Below are 19,592 nucleotides of genomic sequence, written 5' to 3' on the forward strand. Positions count from 1 at the left end.
ACGCCCGGCTAATTTTTTGTATTTTTAGTAGAGACGGGGTTTCACCGTGTTAGCCAGGATGGTCTCGATCTTCTGACCTTGTGATCCACCTGCCTCGGCCTCCCAAAGTGCTGGGATTACAGGCGTGAGCCACCGTGCCCGGCCAGAAATGAGTTTTTAAGGTTGATTGAATAGCACGGTCACCATAGTTAATAATAATGCACTATATATTTAAAAATTGGCTAAAATATATTTCAAATGTTCTCACTACAAAAAAAAATGAGAAGTATATGAGGTGATGGATATGTTTTCTTTTTTTGTTTTTTTTTTTTTTTTTTGAGACGGAGTCTCGCTCTAGTGCTGTGGCTGGAGTACAGTGGCACAATCTCAGCTCATTGCAACCTCCGCCTCCCAGGTTCAAGCGATTCTCCTGCCTCAGCCTCCTGAGTAACTGGGATTACAGGCCTGCACCACCATGCCTGGCTAATTTTTGTATTTTTAGTGGAGACAGGGTTTCACCATGTTGATTAGGCTGTTCTTGAACTCCAGACCTCATGATCCACCCACCTCAGCCTCCTAAAGTGCTGGGATTACAGGTGTGAGCCACCGCGCCTGGCCTGTTAATTAGCTTTTTCTTTTTTATTTTTTGAGACAGAGTCTTGCTGTGTCACCCAGGCTGGAGTGCAGTGGTGCGATCTTGGCTCTCTGCAGCCTCCGCCTCCTGAGTAGCTGGGACTACAGGTGTGCACCATCACACCTGGCTAATTTTTGTATTTTTAGTAGAGACGGAGTTTCGCCATGTTGGCCAGGCTCGTCTTAAACTCCTGACTTCAAATGATCCACCCTCCTCGGCCTCCCAAAGTGCTAGGATTACAGGCGTGAACCACCGTGCCCAGCCAGCCTCAACAATTCTGAAGAAGAAAAACACTGGAGGACTGGCACTATCTGATTTCAAGATTTAGTATAAAGCTACACAATCAAGACAGCATAGAGCCAGGCAAGGTGGCTCACGCCTGTAATCCCAGCACTTTCGGAGGCCAAGGTGCACGGATCACGAGGTCAGGAGAACAAGACCATCCTGGCCAACATGGTGAAAAGTCTCTACTAAAAATACAAAAATTACCCAGGCATGGTAGTGCGTGCCTGTAGTTCCAGCTACTCAGGAGGCTGAGGCAGGAGAATTGCTTGAACTGGGGAGGTGGAGGTTGCAGCGAGCTGAGATCGAGCTACTGCACTCCAGCGTGGTGACAGAGCAAGACTCTGTCTCAAAAAAAAAAAAAAAAAAAAAAAAAAAGACAGTGTAGTACTGTGTTGGTGAAAGGATGGACATTTGCATCAATGGAACAGAATAGAGTCCAGAAGGGACTCTATCAATTGCATGAGCAATTGATTTTCTTTTTCTTTTTCTTTTTTTATTTTTTTTGAGATGGAGTCTTGCTGTGTCTCCCAGGCTGGAGTGCAGTGGTGTGATCTCGGCTCACTGCAACCTCCTCCTCCCAGGTTCAAGCGATTCTCCTGCCTCAAACTTCCTAGTAGCTGGGACTACAGGCACGCCACCACACCTGGCTAATTTTTGTATTTTTAGTAGAGATGAGATTTCACCATATTGGCCAAGCTGGTCCCGAGCTCCTGACCTTGTGATCCACCAGCCTAGGCCTCCCAAAGGGCTGGGATTACAGGCGTGAGCCACCGCGCCCAACCTAAAAATACAAAAATTATCCAGATGTGGTGGTGGGTGCCTGTAGTCCCAGCTAGTCGGGGGGCTGAGGCAGGAGAATCGCTTGAACCAGGGAGGCGGAGGTTGCAGTGAGCCAAGTTCGCGCCACTGCACTGCAGCCTGGGCTACGAAGCCAGACTCTATCTCAAAAAAAGAAAAAGAAAATTTTCAGAAGAAAAACTAAAGAAAATATTTGGAACCTTGGGTTAGGTAGAGTTCTACACATAATACCAACAGTAAAATTCATAAAAGGAAAATAAATGGTAAGCTGATCTTCACCAACGTAAAAAACTTCTGCCTGGGTGCAGTGGCTCATGCCTGTAATCCCAGGACTTTGGGAGGCCAAGGCAGGCAGATCACCTGAGGTCAGGAGTTCGAGACCAGCCTAGCCAACATGGCGAAATTCCATATCTACTAAAACCACAAAAATTAGCCAGGTGTGGTGGCGGGCAGCTGTAATCCCAGCTACCCAGGAGGCTGAGACTGGAGAATTGCCTTAACCCAGGAGGCGGAGGTTGCAGTGAGCCGAGATCATGCCACTGCACTCCAGCCTGGGCAACAGAGCAAGACTCTGTCTCAAAACAACAATATAGAAAATTTCTGCTCTGCAAAGAACATTAAGAGAATGAAAGATAAGCTGCCGTCTGGGAGAAATATTTGCAAGTCACCAATCTGACAAAGGAGTTTTTCTAGAATATATAGAAAACATAAGGCCGGGCGCGATGGCTCACGCCTGTAATCCCAACACTTTGGGAGGCTGAGGCGGGCGGATCACGAGGTCAGGAGATCGAGACCATCTTGGCTAACACGGTGAAACCCCATCTCTACTAAAAATACAAAAAAATTAGCGAGGCGTGGTGGCGGGTGCCTGTAGTCCCAGCTACTTGAGAGGCTGAGGCAGGAGAATGGCGTGAACCCGGCAGGTGGAGGTTGCAGTGAGCCAAGATCGCACCACTGCACTTCAGCCTGGGTAACAGAACGAAACTCCATCTCAAAAAAAAAAGAAAAGAAAAGAAAAGAAAACATGAAACATAACAATATGAAAACAAGCAGCCCAATATAGGGAAAAAAATTGATAAGTTAGTCTACATTAAAATGAATACTTCTGGGTTGGGCACAGTGGCTCATGCCTGTAATCCCACCAATTTGGGAGGCTGAGGCGAGTGGATCACTTGAGGTCAGGAGTTTGAGACCAGCCTGGCCAATGTGGTGATACCCTGTCTCTACTGAAAATACAAAAATTAGCCGGGTGTGGTGGCATGCGCCTGTAACCCCAGCTACTTGGGAGGCTGAGGCAAGAGAATCGCTTGAGCCCGGGAGGCAGAGGCTGCAGTGAGCGGAGATCACACCACTGCACTGCAGCCTGGGAAACAGAGGAAGACTCTGTCTCAAAAAAATAAATAAATAAAATGAATACTTCTATTTATCAGAAGACATCATTTGCCTTAGTCACCTCTGCTGCTATAGAAAATTACCATAGACTGGGTGGCTTAACAACAAACACTTGTTTCTGACAGTTCTGGAGGCTGGAAGTCTGAGATTAGGGTGCCAGAGTGGTTGGGTTTGTGGTGTCTTCGTCTTGGTTTACAGGAGGCTGTCTTCTTGCTGTGTTTTCACATGGGGGAAACAGAGTGAGCAAGTTGACTGGGTTTCTTTTAATAGGGCACTGATTCCATTTGTGAGGATTCCACCCTCGTGACCTAATCATATCTCAAAAGCCCTATCTCCTTGGAAGTTAGGAATTCAACATATGAAGTTTTGTTTGTTTTGAGACGGAGTCTTGTTCTGTCGGACAGGCTGGAGTGCAGTGGTGTGAACTCGGCTCACTGCAACCTCCGCCTCACAGGTTCCAATGATTCTTCTGCCTCAGGCTCCTGAGTAGCTGGGATTACAGGCGTGTGCCACTGTACCCAGCTAATTATTTTTTTTTAACATGGGGTCTCTCTCGGTCGTCCAGGCTGGAGTCCAGTGGCACAATCTCGGCTCACTGCAACCTCCGCCTCCCAGGTTCAAGCAATTCTCTGCCTCAGCCTCCCGAGTAGCTGGGATTATAGGCGCCTGCCACCACCCCCAGCTAATTTTTTTGTATTTTTAGCAGAGACGGGGTTTCACCATGTTGGCCAGGCTGGTCTGGAACTCCTGACCTCATGATCCACCTGCCTCAGCCTCCCAAACTGCTGGGATTACTGGTGTGAGCCACCACCCCAATCCCAATTTTTGTATTTTTATAAAGATGGGGTTTCATCATGTTGGCCAAGGTGGTCTTGAACTCCTGACCACGTGATGTGCCCGCCTCAGCTTCCCAAAGTGCCGGGATTACAGGTGTGAGCCACTGTGCCCAGCCAACATATGAATTTTGAGGGGACACAAACATTCTGGCCATGACACCATTAAAGAAGTGGATTCATTAGGTGAAAGGCTAATAGGTTATAATAAAGTTATAATGAGTGAATCCAGCTGACAACTTGGACATATAGCTGGAGCATGTTTTAGTGCTGGTCATTATCTCTATTTGCCCATAACTCCAATCTGTCATCCTGAACAATACAATCACCGAGGCTCCCTTATATATAGCCACATGACTGACTTCTAGAAAGCTGAATGTGAGAAGGAATAGTGGGTTCAACTTCCAGGACAGGCCCATAAAACCCTTTAACAGGTGTTACTTAATTTCCATTGTTTGGCCAGGCTCGGTGGCTCATGCCTGTAATCCCAGCACTTTGGGAGGCCGAGGCGGGCGGATCACGAGGTCAGGAGATCAAGACCATCCTGGCTAACACAGTGAAACCCCATCTCTACTAAAAATACAAAAGATTAGCTGGGCGTGGTGGCGGGTGCCTGTAGTCCCAGCTACTTGGGAGGCTGAGGCAGGAGAATGGCGTGAACCCGGGAGGCGGAGGTTGCAGTGAGCTGAGATCGTGCCACTGCACTCCAACCTGGGCAACAGAGCGAGACTCCATCTCAAAAAAAAAAAAAATTTTTCGTTGTTTGCCCAATGGCAGAACTACAAGATGGAAGGAACAAGGGTCTCTTGTTCACTTTTTGGAGTAAAGATGCCCCAAAGAGCCACCTGACCAGGGAATAACCATGTTAGATTATCGTGTGAGTGACAGATAAACTTTTGTTGCATTTAGCCACTGAAATTTTCGGATTATTTAGTAGGTGACTATGACACTTTTTTTTTTCTTTCTTCTTTTTTTACTTTTTATTTTTTGGGGTTTGTTTGTTGGGTTTTTTTTTTTTTTTTCTGAGACAGTCTTGCACTTGTCACCCAGACTGAAGTGCATCTCAGCTCACTGCAACCTCTGCCTCCCGGGTTCAAGCGATTCTGTTGCCTTACCCTCCCAAGTAGCTGGGATTACAGGTGCCCACCACCACACTGCCTAGATTTTTTGTTTTAATTTTGTATTTTTAGTAGAGATGGGGTTTTGCCATGTTGGCCAGGCTGGTCTCAAACTCCTGATCTCAGGTGACCCACCTGCCTCAGACTCCCAAAGTGCTGGGATTACAGGCATGAGCCACCGCGCCCGGCCTGTTTTTGTTTTGTTTTGTTTTTGAGATGGAGCCTCGCTCTGTTGCCCAGGCTGGAGCACAGTGGCAGGATCTTGGCTCACTGCAACCTCCGCCGCCTCCCGGGTCCAAGTGATTCTCCTGCCTCAGCCTCCCTAGTAGCTGGGACTAGAGGCGTGTGCCACCACATCCAGCTAATTTTTGTATTTTTAGTAGAGGTGGGGTTTCAAAGTATTGGCCAGGCTGGTCTCGAACTCCTGACCTCAGGTGTTCCACCTGCCTTGGCCTCCCAAAGTGCTGGGATTACAGGCGTGAGCCACCACACCTGACTATTTTTGTTTTTTTGAAATGGAGTCTAGCTCTGTCACCCAGGCTGGAGTGCAGTGGTGCAATCTTGGCTCACTGTAACCTCCGCCTCCCGGGTTCAGGCAATTCTCCTGCCTCAGCCTCCTGAGTAATTGGGATTACAGGCGCCTGCCATCACGCCCAGCTAATTTTTGTATTTTCAGTAGAGACGGGTTTCACTGTATTGGCCAGGCTGGTCTCGAACTCCTGACCTCGTGATCCGCCCACCTCGGCCTCACAAAGTGCTGGGATTACAAGCGTGAGCCACCGTGCCCGGCCGCGTGTTTGTTTTTGACACTGGTTTTTACTATGTTATTTTGGGACTCTAGATATCCTCAGTGATGTCTTGCAGGGTGCTGTGATGGACAGTAGGGGAGGCTGTTTCACCCAGAAAAGCTTAGTGTGTGTAATGTAATACATATGAATGTATGCATATATGTATGATATATATGGTGAAGACTTCAAAAAGCACAAAATATTAAAAAAAAATGTCCTTCACACTTTTGTCTTTTTGTCTCCCATTTCCCCTCTCTAGGAGCAACTTCCATTACCCACTTCTTGAGTTCGATAATCTATGTACATTTAAGGATAGGTACTGGTAATATTGTTTAGCCAGTTCCACATTAATGGACAATTAGTGTATTTCCAGTTTTCTGCTAGTATAAACAAAAGCACAATGAATAGCCTTAAATATATGTAATTTCACACATGTGAAAGTAATTCTATAAAGTGGATTCCTAGAATTGGAATTGCTAGATTAAAAGGTATATGCAATTTATATTTTGATAAATAGTGCCAAATAACCTTCCAGGGAGTTGTATCAATTTACAATTCTATTATCACTGTACAAGAGGGCCTGGCTTTTTACATCCTTACCAATGCAATATATGATCATGTTTTTGTTCCTTTCTTTTTTGTTTTTTGAGACAGAGTCTTGCCGACTGGGCACGGTGGCTCACACCTGTAATCCCAGCACTTTGGGAGGCCGAGATAGGCGGATCACAAGGTAAGGAGTTCGAGACCAGTCTGGCCAACATGGCAAAACCCAGTCTCTACTAAAAATAGAAAAATTAGCTGGGTGTGGTGGTGCATGCCTGTAGTCCCAGCTACTAGGGAGGCTGAGGCAAGAGAATTGCTTGAACCTGGGAGGCAGAGTTGCAGTAGCCAGATTGCCCACTGCACTCCGCCGGGCGCCAAAAAGACTCCATCTCAAAAAAAAAAGAGAGAAAAAGTTTTCTGTCACCAGGCTGTACAGAGCACCTTGGCTCACTGCACCCCCCCCCTCAATTCTCCTGCCTCAGCCCTGATAGCTGTGATTCAGATGGTTGCCACATCCAGCTATTTTGTATTTTAGTGGAGACGGGTTTGCATGTGGCCAGGCTGGTCCAACTCCTGACCTCAGTGAGCCGCCTCAGCCCCCAAATGCTGGATTACAGGCCGTGCCCGGCCAGTTCCTTACTATTTTGATGGGTGAAAACGGATATTCTGTTATAGGTTAATGCATAGTTCTGTATTTATGAGTGAGGTTTTACAACTTTCATATGTTTAAAAGCCACTTGTGTCCTATTTTCTGTGAACTGAACCCTTCATTTCCAACTACACTATCAATCTTTTTCTTACTAATTAATGAGAGTCCTTTAAAAAGGAAATATATCTTTATGATACTGTACAATAGAGTTAAGTTCATTCAATGGGTGGATTCTGCTGATAAAAACCAATGTGAAAATCATTCCTCTGCTGCTCTGCAACCTAGCCTTGATAATAAAAGCTTGCCCTTTCATTCCCTTGGGAACCTTCCTCCCTTAGAGCCCCAATCATTACCACTTGTCCTATATGGTTGAAATTTTAGGCCAGTGTTTCTCAGGCATGGCACTGTTGAAATTTTGGCTGGATAATTATTTGTTATAGATGTCTATTTTCTAGATTTCTAGAATGTTTAGCAACACCCTTGGCTTCTATCTGCTGGATGCTAGCAGTACGTCCTTCTCCCAGGTGTGACAACCAGAAATGTCTTTGAAATGTCAAATGTCCTCTAGTGGATGGAGGGCAAAATCTCCCAGTTGAGAACCACTGATCTAGGTTTATATACTGCTGGTGGAAGGCAGGCTGCATGACTAAACTGTCTATTTGTTATAGTTTGGAAATTTCACACAGCTCCCTAAATGGTGTTTGATAAAGTGCAGAATCTTAAGTTCTGTTGGAAAGTACAACACTTGTCTTTTAACCTCATCAAAAAGACAAAACAGGCAGACGGATGCCTTGAGGTCAGGAGTTTGAGGCCAACCTGGGCAACATAGCAAGACCCCATCTCTATTAAAAATTTAAAAATTAGCCAGGTATGGTGGTACATGGCTGTAGACCAGCTACTTAGGAGGCTGAAGTGAGGATTGCTTGAACCCAGGAGTTTGAGGCTGCAGCAAACTATGATTGTGCCACTGCACTCCAGCCTAGGCAACAGAGTAAGATCCTGTTTCTGAAAAAACAACATATATTAAACCATGAAAGAATAGCATCTGTTAAATGTGTAGGTATGCCTAGGAAATCTAAAATGAAGAGATGTAGGACAATAGACTCAGCCAACTGCTCAAGCCTCAAAGAGTGGGAGGGTCACCAGAGCTCAAGGGCTAGCGCTCAGCTTGCAATTACAAAAAAACAGTTAATCTTTTTCCTTTTAATTACTAAAAAAAGTTCTCATTGTAATATGTGAAATTTTAGCAAGAAATAGTTATTAATGTGTCCTCAACCCTCCCATCTATGTCCAGGCCCCTCAATCAGGGATGTTAAAATGTTAACACTTTGATATGTAACTTGCCATACTTTTTCTAAGCCTCTATAGCCTTTTTTTTTTTTTTTTTGAGACAGTCTTGCTATCACCCAGGCTGGAGTGCAGTGGCGCGATCTCGGCTCACTGCAACCTCCATCTCCCAGGTTCAAACGATTCTTTTGCTTCAGCCTCCCTAGTAGCTGGGACTACAGGCATATGCCACCATGCCCGGCTAATTTTTGTATTTTTAGTAGAGACAGGGTTTCACTATGTTGGCCAGGCTGATCTCAGACTCCTGACCTTGTGATCCACCCGCCTCGGGCTCCCAAAGTGCTGGGATTACAGGCATGAGCCACCGCGTCCGGCCTTACAGCCATATTTATATGTAGATATTTTTTCTTTTTCTTTTCTTTCTTTCTTTTTTTTTTTTCAAGACAAGGTTTCACTCCTGTCACCAAGGCTGGAGTGCAATGGTGCGACCTCAGCTCACTGCAACCTCTGCCTTCTGGGCTCAGGCAGTTCTCTTCCCTTAGCTTCTCAAGTAGGTAGGATTACCAGTGCGCACCACCACGCCGGGCTAATTTTTTTTTTTTTGAGACGGAGTCTCGCTCTGTCACCCAGGCTGGAGTGCAGTGGCGCAATCTCAGCTCACTGCAAGCTCCGACTCCCAGGTTCACGCCATTCTCCTGCCTCAGCCTCTCCGAGTAGCTGGGACTACAGGCGCCCGCCACCACGCCCGGCTAATTTTTTTGTATTTTTAGTAGAGACGGGGTTTCACCGTGGTCTCGATCTCCTGACCTCGTGATCCGCCTGCCTCGGCCTCCCAAAGTGCTGGGATTACAAGCGTGAGCCACCACGCCCGGCCAATTTTTTTTTTTTTTGAGGTGGAGTCTCCCTCTGTCGCCCAGGCTAGACTACAATGGCACAATCTTGGCTCACTGCAACCTCCACCTCCCAGGTTCAAGCGATTCTCCTGCGTTAGCCTCCTGAGTAGCTGGGATTACAGGCATGCACCACCATGCCCAGCTAATTTTTGTATTTTTAGTAGAGATGGGGTTTCACCGTGTTGGTCAGGCTGGTCTCGAGCTCCTGACCTTGTGATCCACCTGCCTCTGCCTCCCAAAGTGCTGGGATTAAAGGCTTGAGCCATCGCACCCAGCCCACACCTGGCTAATTTTTGTACGTTTTATGGAGATGGGGTTTCCTCATGTTGCCCAGGCTGGTCTCAAAATCCTGGGCTCAAGTAGTCTCCCTGCCTCGGCCTCCCAAAGTGCTAGGATCACAGGTGTGAGACACCGCACCTGCCCTTGTATGTAGATTTGTATATAGATTTTGACCTAGGCCTGGCACCATGTCTCACGCCTGTAATCCCAGCACTTTTGGAGGCCAATGCGGGTGAATTACCTGAGGTTAAGTTTTGACCTCAAGCAATCTCCCACTTCAGCCTCCCAAAGTGTTGGGATTACAGGTGTGAGCCACCATGCCCGGTCTGCTGTCTCGTTTTTATGTCTCTTTGGGCCTAATAATTTAAAATGACTCACATTCATCAGATAAAAATACTTTTCCTTTCGCATAGGCATATAGAGGTTTAAAAAATAATAATAATTCGCCAGGCACGGCTCTCACCTATAATGCCAGCACTTTGGGAGGCCAAGGCGGGCGGATCACAAGGTCAGGAGTTTGAGACCAGCCTGGCCAACATGGCGAAACCCTGTCTCTACTAAAAATATGAAAATTAGCCAGGCATGGTGGCACGCACCTGTAGTCCCAGCTATTGGGGAGGCTGAGGTGGGAGAATCGCTTGAACCCAGGAGGTAGAGGTTGCGGTGAGCCAAGATTGTGCCACTGCACTCCAGCCTGGGCAACAGACAGAGACTCCATCTCAAAAAAAAAATTTAATTAATAAAATAAAATATAATAAAGGTATATTTATTAAATAAGAAAGGACAATAATGCACACATTACTGTGCAACTTGCTTTTGTCACTCACGGTGTTTCACACACACTCCTCAACAACAACAGTTACAAACCCTTTTTTTTTTATTTTTTATTTTTTTATTTTTTTTTGAGAGTCTCGCTCTGTTGCCCAGGCTGGAGTGCAGTGGCGCAATCTCGGGTCACTGCAACCTCCGCCTCTGGGGTTCACGCCATTCTCCTGCCTCAGCCTCCCGAGTAGCTGGGACTACAAGCACCCACCACCACGCCTGGCTAATTTTTTTGTATTTTTATTAGAGACGGGGTTTCACTGTGTTAGCCAGGATGGTCTCGATCTCCTGACCTTGTGATCCACCCACCTCGGCCTCCCAAAGTACTGGGATTACAGGCATGAGCCACCACGCCTGGCCCATAAAACCTTTTAATGGTGGCATAATATGCCATAGTATGTGTGCACCATAATTTGATCAACAGGTTTTTTATTGAAGACATACGGATTGTTTTCTTGACTTTTCCCCAGCAATATCAATGCCACAATAAAGATTTTTGGGCCGGGCGCGGTGGCTCAAGCCTGTAATCCCAGCACTTTGGGAGGCCGAGGCGGGCGGATCACGAGGTCAGGAGATCGAGACCATCCTGGCTAACACGGTGAAACCCCGTCTCTACTAAAAATACAAAAAATTAGCCGGGCGTGTTGGCGGGCGCCTGTAGTCCCAGCTACTCGGGAGGCTGAGGCAGGAGAATGGCGTGAACCCCGGGAGGTGGAGCTTGCAGTGAGCTGAGATTGCGCCACTGCACTCCAGCCTGGGGGACAGAGCAAGACTCCGTCTCAAAAAAAAAAAAAAAAAAAAAAAAAAAAAAAGATTTTTGTTTGTTTGTTTGTTTGAGACAGAGTCTCACTCTGTCACTCAGGCAGGAGTGCAGTGGCATGATCTTGGCTCACTGCAAACTCCACCTCCTGGGTTCAAGTGATTATCCCACCTCAGCCTCCCCAATAGCTGGGACTACAGGTACATGCCACCATGCCTGGCTAATTTTTGTATTTTTTGTAGAGACAGGGTTTCGCCATGTTGGGCAGGCTGGTCTCAGACTCTGACCTCAAGTGATCCACCTGCTTCTGCCTCCCAAAATGCTCAGATTATATAGGTATAATTTAAATAAATGTTTCCAGATTATTTTCCAACATTATGACAACAATGTATCAGTTTCTTCATATTCTGCTTAGCAATAGATAGTGACAATAAAAACTTTTTTTCTTTTGCCTATTTGAGGGGTGAAAAGTAATACCTTGGTTTTTTGTTGTTGTTGTTGTTGTTTCTTTTTTTTTTTTTTTGTGAGATGGAATCTTACTCTGTCTCGTGATCTTGCGATCTTGGCTCACTGCAGCCTCTGCCTCCTGTGTTCAGCGATTCCCTTGCCTCAGCCTCCTGAGTAGCTGGGATCACAGACCTGTGCCACCACACCTGGCTACTTTTTAGTAGAGACAGGATTTCACAATATTGGCCAGGCTGGTCTCAAACTGTTGACCTCCTGCCTTAGCCTCCCAAAGTGCTGGGGTTACAGGTGTGACCCACCACTCCCGGTCATGTTTTAATGTTATTTTATTTTATTTTTGAGACGGAGTCTCACTCTGTCACCTAGGCTGGAGTGCAATGGCGCAATCTTGGCTCACTGCAACCTCCACCTCCCAGATCCAAGTGATTCTCATGCCTCAGCCTCCCGAGTAGCTGAGATTACAGACGCGCACTACCACGCTTGGCTAATTATCGTATATTTTCAGTAGAGATGGTGTTTCACCATGTTGGCCAGGCTGGTTTTGAACTCCTGACCTCAAGTGATCTGCCCACATTGGCCTCCCAAAGTACTAGGATTACAGGCATGACTGACCGCACCGGATGTTACTTTATTTATTTATTTATTTTTGAGACGGAGTCTCGCTCTGTCGCCCAGGCTGGAGTGCAGTGGCGTGATCCTGGCTCACTGCAAGCTCTGCCTCCCGGGTTCCTGCCATTCTCCTGCCTCAGCCTCCCGAGTAGCTGGGACTACAGGCACCACCACACCTGGCTAATTTTTTTGTATTTTTAGTAGAGACGGGGTTTCACCACGTTAGCCAGGATGGTCTCGATCTCCTGACCTCATGATCCGCCCGCCTCGGCCTCCCAAAGTGCTGGGATTACAGGCATGAGCCACTGTGCCTGGCCATATTTTATTTTTTTGAGTTAGGGTCTTGCTGTGTTGCCCAGGTTGGAGTGCAGTGGCTTGACCATGGCTCACTGCAGCCTCGACCTTCAGGCTCAAACAGTCCTCCTGCCTCAGCCTCCCAAGTAGCTCGGACTACAGGTGCAAAGCAGGATGCTGGACTAATTTTTAAATTTTTTGTAGAGATGAGGTCTCACTGTGTGGCCCAGGCTGATCTCAAATTCTAGGGCTCAAGCCATCCTTCCACCTCAGCTTCCTAAAGTGCTGGGATTATAGGTATGAGCCATCATACTTGGCTAGTACATTTTTTCACTACATATCCCTGACTACTAATAGGTTTGAGCATATTTTAAATTTTTATATTGTCAAATACTTTTATCATTTAAAAAATGGCCCCTGCCTTACTAAAAAGTTCTTTCTTGATCCAAAGTTTATTCTAAAATGTCATAATATTTTTATTTTTGTATTTTTTCATTTAGATCTTCAATCCATCTGGAATTTTTTTATTTTTTATATTTTTGAGACGAAGTTTTGCTCTTGTTGCCCAGGCTGGAGGGCAGTGGCACGATCTCGGCTCACTGCAACCTCCACCTCCCAGGTTCAAGCGATTCTCCTGCCTCAGCCTCCCAAGTAGTTGGGATTACAGGAATGTGCCACCACGCCTGGCTAATTTTTTTTTTTAGTAGAGTCAGTAGTAGTTTGTCCATGTTGGCCAGGCTGGTCTTGAACTCGCGACCTCAGGTGATCTGCCCCCCTCAGCCTCCCAAAGTGCTGGGATTACAGGAGTGAGCCACTGCGCCCGGCTGGAATTTATTTTTGTATATTGTATGAGGTAGGGATTTCCATTTGAATTTTTCAGTTTTGACAGTAACATTTTATTAGTACAAAAGAGTTCATACTCTCTTAGTAATTGTAGTCACATGAGACTGATATCAAAGCTATTAGGCCAATTTATTTATTTTTTTATTTATTCTTATTTTTATTTTTTTTGAGACGGAGTCTGGCTCTGTTGCCCAGGTTGGAGTGCAGTGGCGCCATCTTAGCTCACTGCAAGCTCCGCCTCCCGGGTTCACGCCATTCTCCTGCCTTAGCCTCCCAAGTAGCTGGGACTAGAGGCGCCTGCCACCACGCCCAGCTAATTTTTTGTATTTTTAGTAGAGACGGGGTTTTACCGTGTTAGCCAGGATGGTCTCGATCTCCTGACCTCGTGATCCGCCCGCCTCGACCTCCCAAAGTGCTGGGATTTATAGGCGTAAGCCACCGTGCCCGGCAGGCCAATTTATTAACTTAGGAGAATAGAACTACTAAGTCAGCCAGAATATTAATGTTAGTTCTTTTTTTTTTTGAGACGGAGTTTCACTCTTGTTGCCCAGGCTGGAGTGCAATGGCGCGATCTCAGGTCACTGCAACCTCCACCTCCTGGGTTCAAGCGATTCTCCCGTCTCAGCCTCCCGAGTAGCTGGGATTATAGGCGCATGCCACCACTCTGGGCTAATTTTTGTATTTTTAGTGGAGACGGGGTTACATCATACTGGTCAGGCTGGTCTCGAACTCCTGACATCAGGTGATCCGCCCGCCTTGACCTTCCAAAGTGCTGGGATTTACTGGCGTGAGCCACAGCGCCTGGCCTTAATATTAGTTCTTAACCAGTGGTAGACCAGAAGTCTAATTGGGATATTTTGTTTTTGTGTTTGTTTTAATACAATTTCTGTCTCTCATTTATCCTACCTGAAAAACATACTGCATCTCTGACCTCTCAGCATACTAACAATAATACTGATCACATAGCATTTCTTGTAGTTCATAAACTTCACGTGTCAATAATATACTATAAATATAAATGAATGAATGAATAACAGGATGCTCATAAGCTTACAGACATCTTTTTCTCAAAAAAGCTGGGAATTTTGCTTCTATTTTATTGGGATACTGACTCTCAACATTTCATATATTGCATTCCACCAACGTAGTTGAGAGTCAATTTATGAAATATTTTGTAGTATAAGACAGAAAGTGGGGAGGACCAAGTATGTCAACCACTAGGAGTGTGGTGCCTAGTCAGGAATTGGGAGGAGTGTAGGAAGAAAGGAAGGACAGCAGGATTTGGTCATTGATTGGTCAGATGGATTTCAGAGGGATCAGTATGAAGGAATGCTTCAAAGATTTTTTTTTTTTTTTTAATTTAAGTTCCAGGATACAGGTGCAGAATGTGTAGGTTTGTTACATACTTACAGGTGAGCCATGGTGGTTTGCTGCACCAATCAACCCCTCATCTAGGTTTTATTTATATATTTTTTTGGGACGGAGTTTCGCTCTTGTTGCCCAGGCTGGAGTGCAATAGTGCGATCTCGGCTCACCACAACCTCTGCCTCCCGGGTTCAAGCGATTCTCCTGCCTCAGCCTTTCAAGTAGCTGGGATTACAGGCATGTGCCACCACGCCCGGCTAATTTTGTATTTTTAGTAGAGACGGGGTTTCTCCATGTTGGTCAGGCTGGTCTCGAACTTCCGACTTCAGGTGATCTGCCCGCCTCGGCCTCCCAAAGTGCTGGGATTACAGGCAGGAGACACCGCGCCCAGCTACTAGGTTTTAAGTCCCGCATGCATTAGCTATTTGTCCTAATGCTCTCCCTCCCCTTGCCCCCCACACCCCAAAGATGGTTTTAAGGCTTCTAGGACTGGAGATGATCACTTTCAGAAATGAATAGTGGTGACCAGATGAAATAAGACTTTTGGATGTAGATAGGACCTTAGCGATGTATTTCCAACTTTTTATTTTTTATTTTAAGGATGAAGAAACAGCTTTAAGTTGATTGCCTAAAGTCACGCAGGTAATTGATGCAGTATGGCCAGAACCTATACTAGGCTTAAGGGACAGTGTACCATAAACTCGTAGAGGTCCTTTAAACAGAAACGCTATGCTCCAGGCAGATGCCATAACAAACACTGGCTCTCGATCTACCATGGGTTATATGGGTCCTTGGTTAAGATTAGATATGGAGTCACAGTGTCGCAGAATTTCAGGGAGAGAGGAAAGTGGAAGGGCTTTCCACTAAGCCTTTTGAACTACTAGGTACCCCTCATTTTACATCTGGTTATCTCATTTAAATCTATGACGTTTTAAAATACTTATTACCATTTAAGACATGAGAAAAATTAAGTTTAGAAAAGGCTAGATAGCTCACACTAGAAAGGAAGGACTCCAAATTTTAACCAAGGGCAGATGTGCATGGAGGCCAAGTCCTTTCCTTCCCGTGCTCTCCCCATACTGACCCAATAAACCCATTCTGCACGTGAGAAAACTGAGGCCCGGAGGAGGAAATTCACACACATTTGAGGCCAAGCTGGGGCCAGAAAGTAGATCGGCTGATCTCCAAACCTCCACGTCAAAGGTCTTCCCAGGAGGACATATGCCTTCAAGGATTTTACAATCTATACCACCCTACAAGTGATGGAGAGAGGGGAAAAAAGCAACCGACTAAGGAGAGAAGCAAGGAGCAGAAAAAGGAGCTAAGGAGGAGCTGTCAGAACGGTGTGAGGAAGGTGGGAAAGCAGCCGCCTCCTTTTGCCTCTCTTCCTACTTATTAACAAACAGAACGACTATCCAGCGTATTTCAGGGAGCTAAGTCTTAGCCAGCTTCAGCTGTGTTTTAACCCTTAGCTAAATCTAGACAAGGCTAAGGCAGGCCAGGTGTACACTTCGGGCAGAAGTGGAAATTCCCAGGGCGGACCAAAACTTGAGCTGTTCCGGCGGTAGTGATTTGAGGTCGGTTTGAAAGAGAAGTTGAGAAAGCGGCCGAGGGGCGAATTTGGCTGCACTACACGCCCGCCACAAAGGGGCAGTGCCGCCGGCCGCCGGGGCCGAGTGTGCTTCCAGCCTAGGCGGAGCGGTAGACGCAACAGCCTCCGCCCGCCACGTGACCCGTAGTGTTGTGGTCTGGCCCGCGTGGGTGGCGGGAGCGGCGAGAGGGCGGGGGCGGCGATGGGGCGGGTCACGTGACGGGATTTAAATCTCCCGCAGCCGGAGCCGCGGGGGCGCCAGTGCCGCGCGTCGAGCGGGAGCAGAGGAGGCGAGGGAGGAGGGCCAGAGAGGCAGTTGGAAGATGGCGGACGAGGCGGCCCTCGCCCTTCAGCCCAGCGGCTCCCCCTCGGCGGCGGGGGCCGAGAGGGAGGCCGCGTCGTCCCCCGCCGGGGAGCCGCTCCGCAAGAGGCCGCGGAGAGATGGTCCCGGCCTCGAGCGGAGCCCGGGCGAGCCCGGTGGGGCGGCCCCAGAGCGTGAGGTGCCCGCGGCGGCCGCCGGCTGCCCGGCTGCGGCGGCGGCGCTGGGGCGGGAGGCGGAGGCAGCGGCGGCGGCGGCGGCGGGTGGGGAGCAAGAGGCCCAGGCGACTGCGGCGGCTGGGGAAGGAGACAATGGGCCGGGCCTGCAGGGCCCATCTCGGGAGCCATCGCTGGCCGACAACTTCTACGACGAAGACGACGACGACGAGGGCGAGGAGGAGGAAGAGGCGGCGGCGGCGGCGATTGGGTACCGAGGTGCGCAGGGTACGGGCGGCCGGAACTGCGCATCTCCTTCTCCCTCTCCCTGGGCTCCTACTGGCGTGAGGTTGAGGGCGGCCGGGGGCTCGGGGCAGGCTGCGCGGCGTTGCCCTCCCACCACGGCCCTCCGCTCAGCTGCGCTCCTCCGGGGCTGCCGTTCCTACTGCGCGAGCTGCCAGTGGATTCGCTCTTTTCTTTCGGCCGTGGCCCGCCTGGGCGGCCTTGTTCTTTGCGCAGCAGCCAGGTCGGGAGACTCTCGCAGTCGCTTTAAAATAAGTTTCTCTCCCCCTCTTACTCTTTTAGCATATTGCTTTTGTTAGAGCTTTTTTGTTTTTTCTTTCCTTTTCTTCTTTTTTTTTATTTTTTATTTTCTTTGCTTTTCTCCTCCACCTCCCAGCACACTTAAGTCTGCAACTTTTTGGCTGTCCCGTTGATCGGCGTTTTCAATTGCTTTTTGCAAACTGACACCTGTGCAGTTTGCTTTTTTTTTTTTTGTCTATATTTTTATGCCTGAAATTACAATTTTTAAAAGAGGAAAGCTGTTTCTATAGTCATAGCTTGCAAAATTTAAAGAACGTGGCTGTTCCTGAAGACATTACCATTCTGTAATGCAGTTAAGAGTGGGCATGGGAGAGAGTACTTTTAGAGCAGTTCATATTACTTTTATTCTAATCTTGCTCTTGTACGGTAACGGTGTTTGGGCTAAGCGTGCTTTTTTTGTATGTAGTATTGAGACACAAATTTAACACTTCTAGCGTAATGAAGGAGATATGTTGCAGTTGTCATGTTCTTGAAGGTTTCTGTTTTTTGTTTTTTTTTTTGAGACGGAATCTCTCTCTGTCGCTAGGCTGGAGTGCAGTGGCGCGATCTCGGCTCACTGCAACCTCCGCCGCCCGGATTCAAGCGATTCTCCTGCTTTAGCCTGCCGACTAGCTGGGACTACAGACACCCGCCACCACGCCCAGCTAATTTTTGTTTTTTTTAGTAGAGATGGGGTTTCACCATGTTGGCCAGGATGTTCTTGATTTCTTGACTTCGTGATCCGTCCGCCTCGGCCTCCCAAAGTGCTGGGATTACAGGAGTGAGCCACCGCGCCCGGTCAGGTTTCTTATTTTTGATCTGAGGAGTTTCTATCCTTGATAGTTGTTCATCTTTATCAATATTTGGGTCGGGCCGGGCGCGGTGGCTCTTTCGTGTAATTCTAGCACTTTGAGAGGCCAAAGAGGGAGGATTTCTTGAGCCTAGGAGTTTTAGACCAGCCTGGGCAACATAGCGAGACCTCCTCTCTACTAAAAATAAAGCCAGACGTGGTGTCGCACACCTGTAGTCCCAGCTACTGAGAGTTCGAGGTTGCAGTGAGCTGTGATCGCGCCACTGCACTCCAGGGTGGGCAACAGAGTGAGACCCCGTCTCAAAAAAAAAAAAAAAAAAGTAGTATGTGCTTTTAGGGACTGATTTAGTAAAGAGACCCTGATTTCAAGCAGCACAGTTGAGTACTAATTTATTATTTACCTAATAATGATTGTTATTAATACTGTTTATTTAATAGAGGAAACAATGCAGAGACCTATAGTATTATGTAAGAGTTTAAACGTGCGCATTACCAAGGTTATATTTGAATGACATTTTTATGCAAATGTCCATTTATTACACATTTCACGAACGCTATTGTTTATGATTGTATGATACATTCTAGCTAGATTATTATCTTTTCTTTTTTTTTTTTTTTAATTTAAAGACAGAGTTTCGCTCTTGTTACCCAAGCTGGAGTGCAATGGCGCGATCTCGGCTCACCGCAACCTCCGCCTCCCGGGTTCAAGCCATTCTCATGCCTCAGCCTCCTGAGTAGTTGGGATTACAGGCATGTGCCACCATGCCCGGCTAATTTTTGTATTATTAGTAGAGACGAGGTTTCTCCATGTTGGTCAGGCTGGTCTCGAACTCCCAACCTCAGGTGATCCGCCTGCCTCAGCCTCCCAAAGCTCTGAAATTACAGGCGTGAGCCACTGCTCCCGGCTTTTTTTTCTGTTGTTTAAGTAGACTTAATTTATTTTTAGATTTTGACTGAAACTGAGTCTGAGCAGAATTCCTAAAGATGAAGAAACTGTTCCAATGAACAGTGCAAGCTGACCCCATAGGCATGCTTTGCACACGCAGTATAAATTTTAAATGCTGTACTCGATGAAAATGATTGCTCTATAACCGTTCATACATTTTAGGTGCATGTTGTTTTGGTAGCCTTGACTGACTTGGTTTCTTTTGCAGATAACCTTCTGTTCGGTGATGAAATTATCACTAATGGTTTTCATTCCTGTGAAAGTGATGAGGAGGATAGAGCCTCACATGCAAGCTCTAGTGATTGGACTCCAAGGCCACGGATAGGTATGGCTCAGAGCTGTTAATTTTAGAGAGTAAATGTATGTTTTTTGGTTTGTTTTGAGGCAGAGTTTCGCTCTTGTTGCCAAGGCTGGAGTGCAGTGGCGCGATCTCGGCTCACTGCAACCTCCGCCTCCCGGGTTCAAGCGATTCTCCTGCCTCAGCCTCCCAAGCAGCTGGGATTACATGCATATGCCACTACGCCCGGCTAATTTTGAATTTTTATTAGAGAC

The 19,592-nt window shown here is 47.1% G+C and overlaps 1 protein-coding gene across 2 annotated transcripts in view; it reads left to right on the forward strand.

Annotated features, from left to right (window-relative positions):
* Positions 1-16,490: 16,490 nt before the first annotated feature.
* The window catches only part of SIRT1 (sirtuin 1), a 37,051-nt gene continuing 33,949 nt past the window's right edge, over positions 16,491-19,592 (forward strand). Inside the window, exons 1-2 of one of the 2 annotated variants that reach the window (XM_030798519.1) lie at positions 16,491-16,980; positions 19,249-19,365. In XM_030798519.1, the coding sequence (XP_030654379.1) occupies positions 16,551-16,980; positions 19,249-19,365 (547 nt within the window). In that variant the 5' untranslated portion in view covers positions 16,491-16,550. The remainder of the gene's footprint in view (positions 16,981-19,248; positions 19,366-19,592) is intronic. The other variant, XM_030798520.1, reaches the window with a different exon arrangement.

The sequence above is a fragment of the Nomascus leucogenys genome, chromosome 18 (genome assembly GCF_006542625.1).
Source record: "Nomascus leucogenys isolate Asia chromosome 18, Asia_NLE_v1, whole genome shotgun sequence".
Taxonomy (NCBI): Eukaryota; Metazoa; Chordata; class Mammalia; order Primates; family Hylobatidae; genus Nomascus; species Nomascus leucogenys.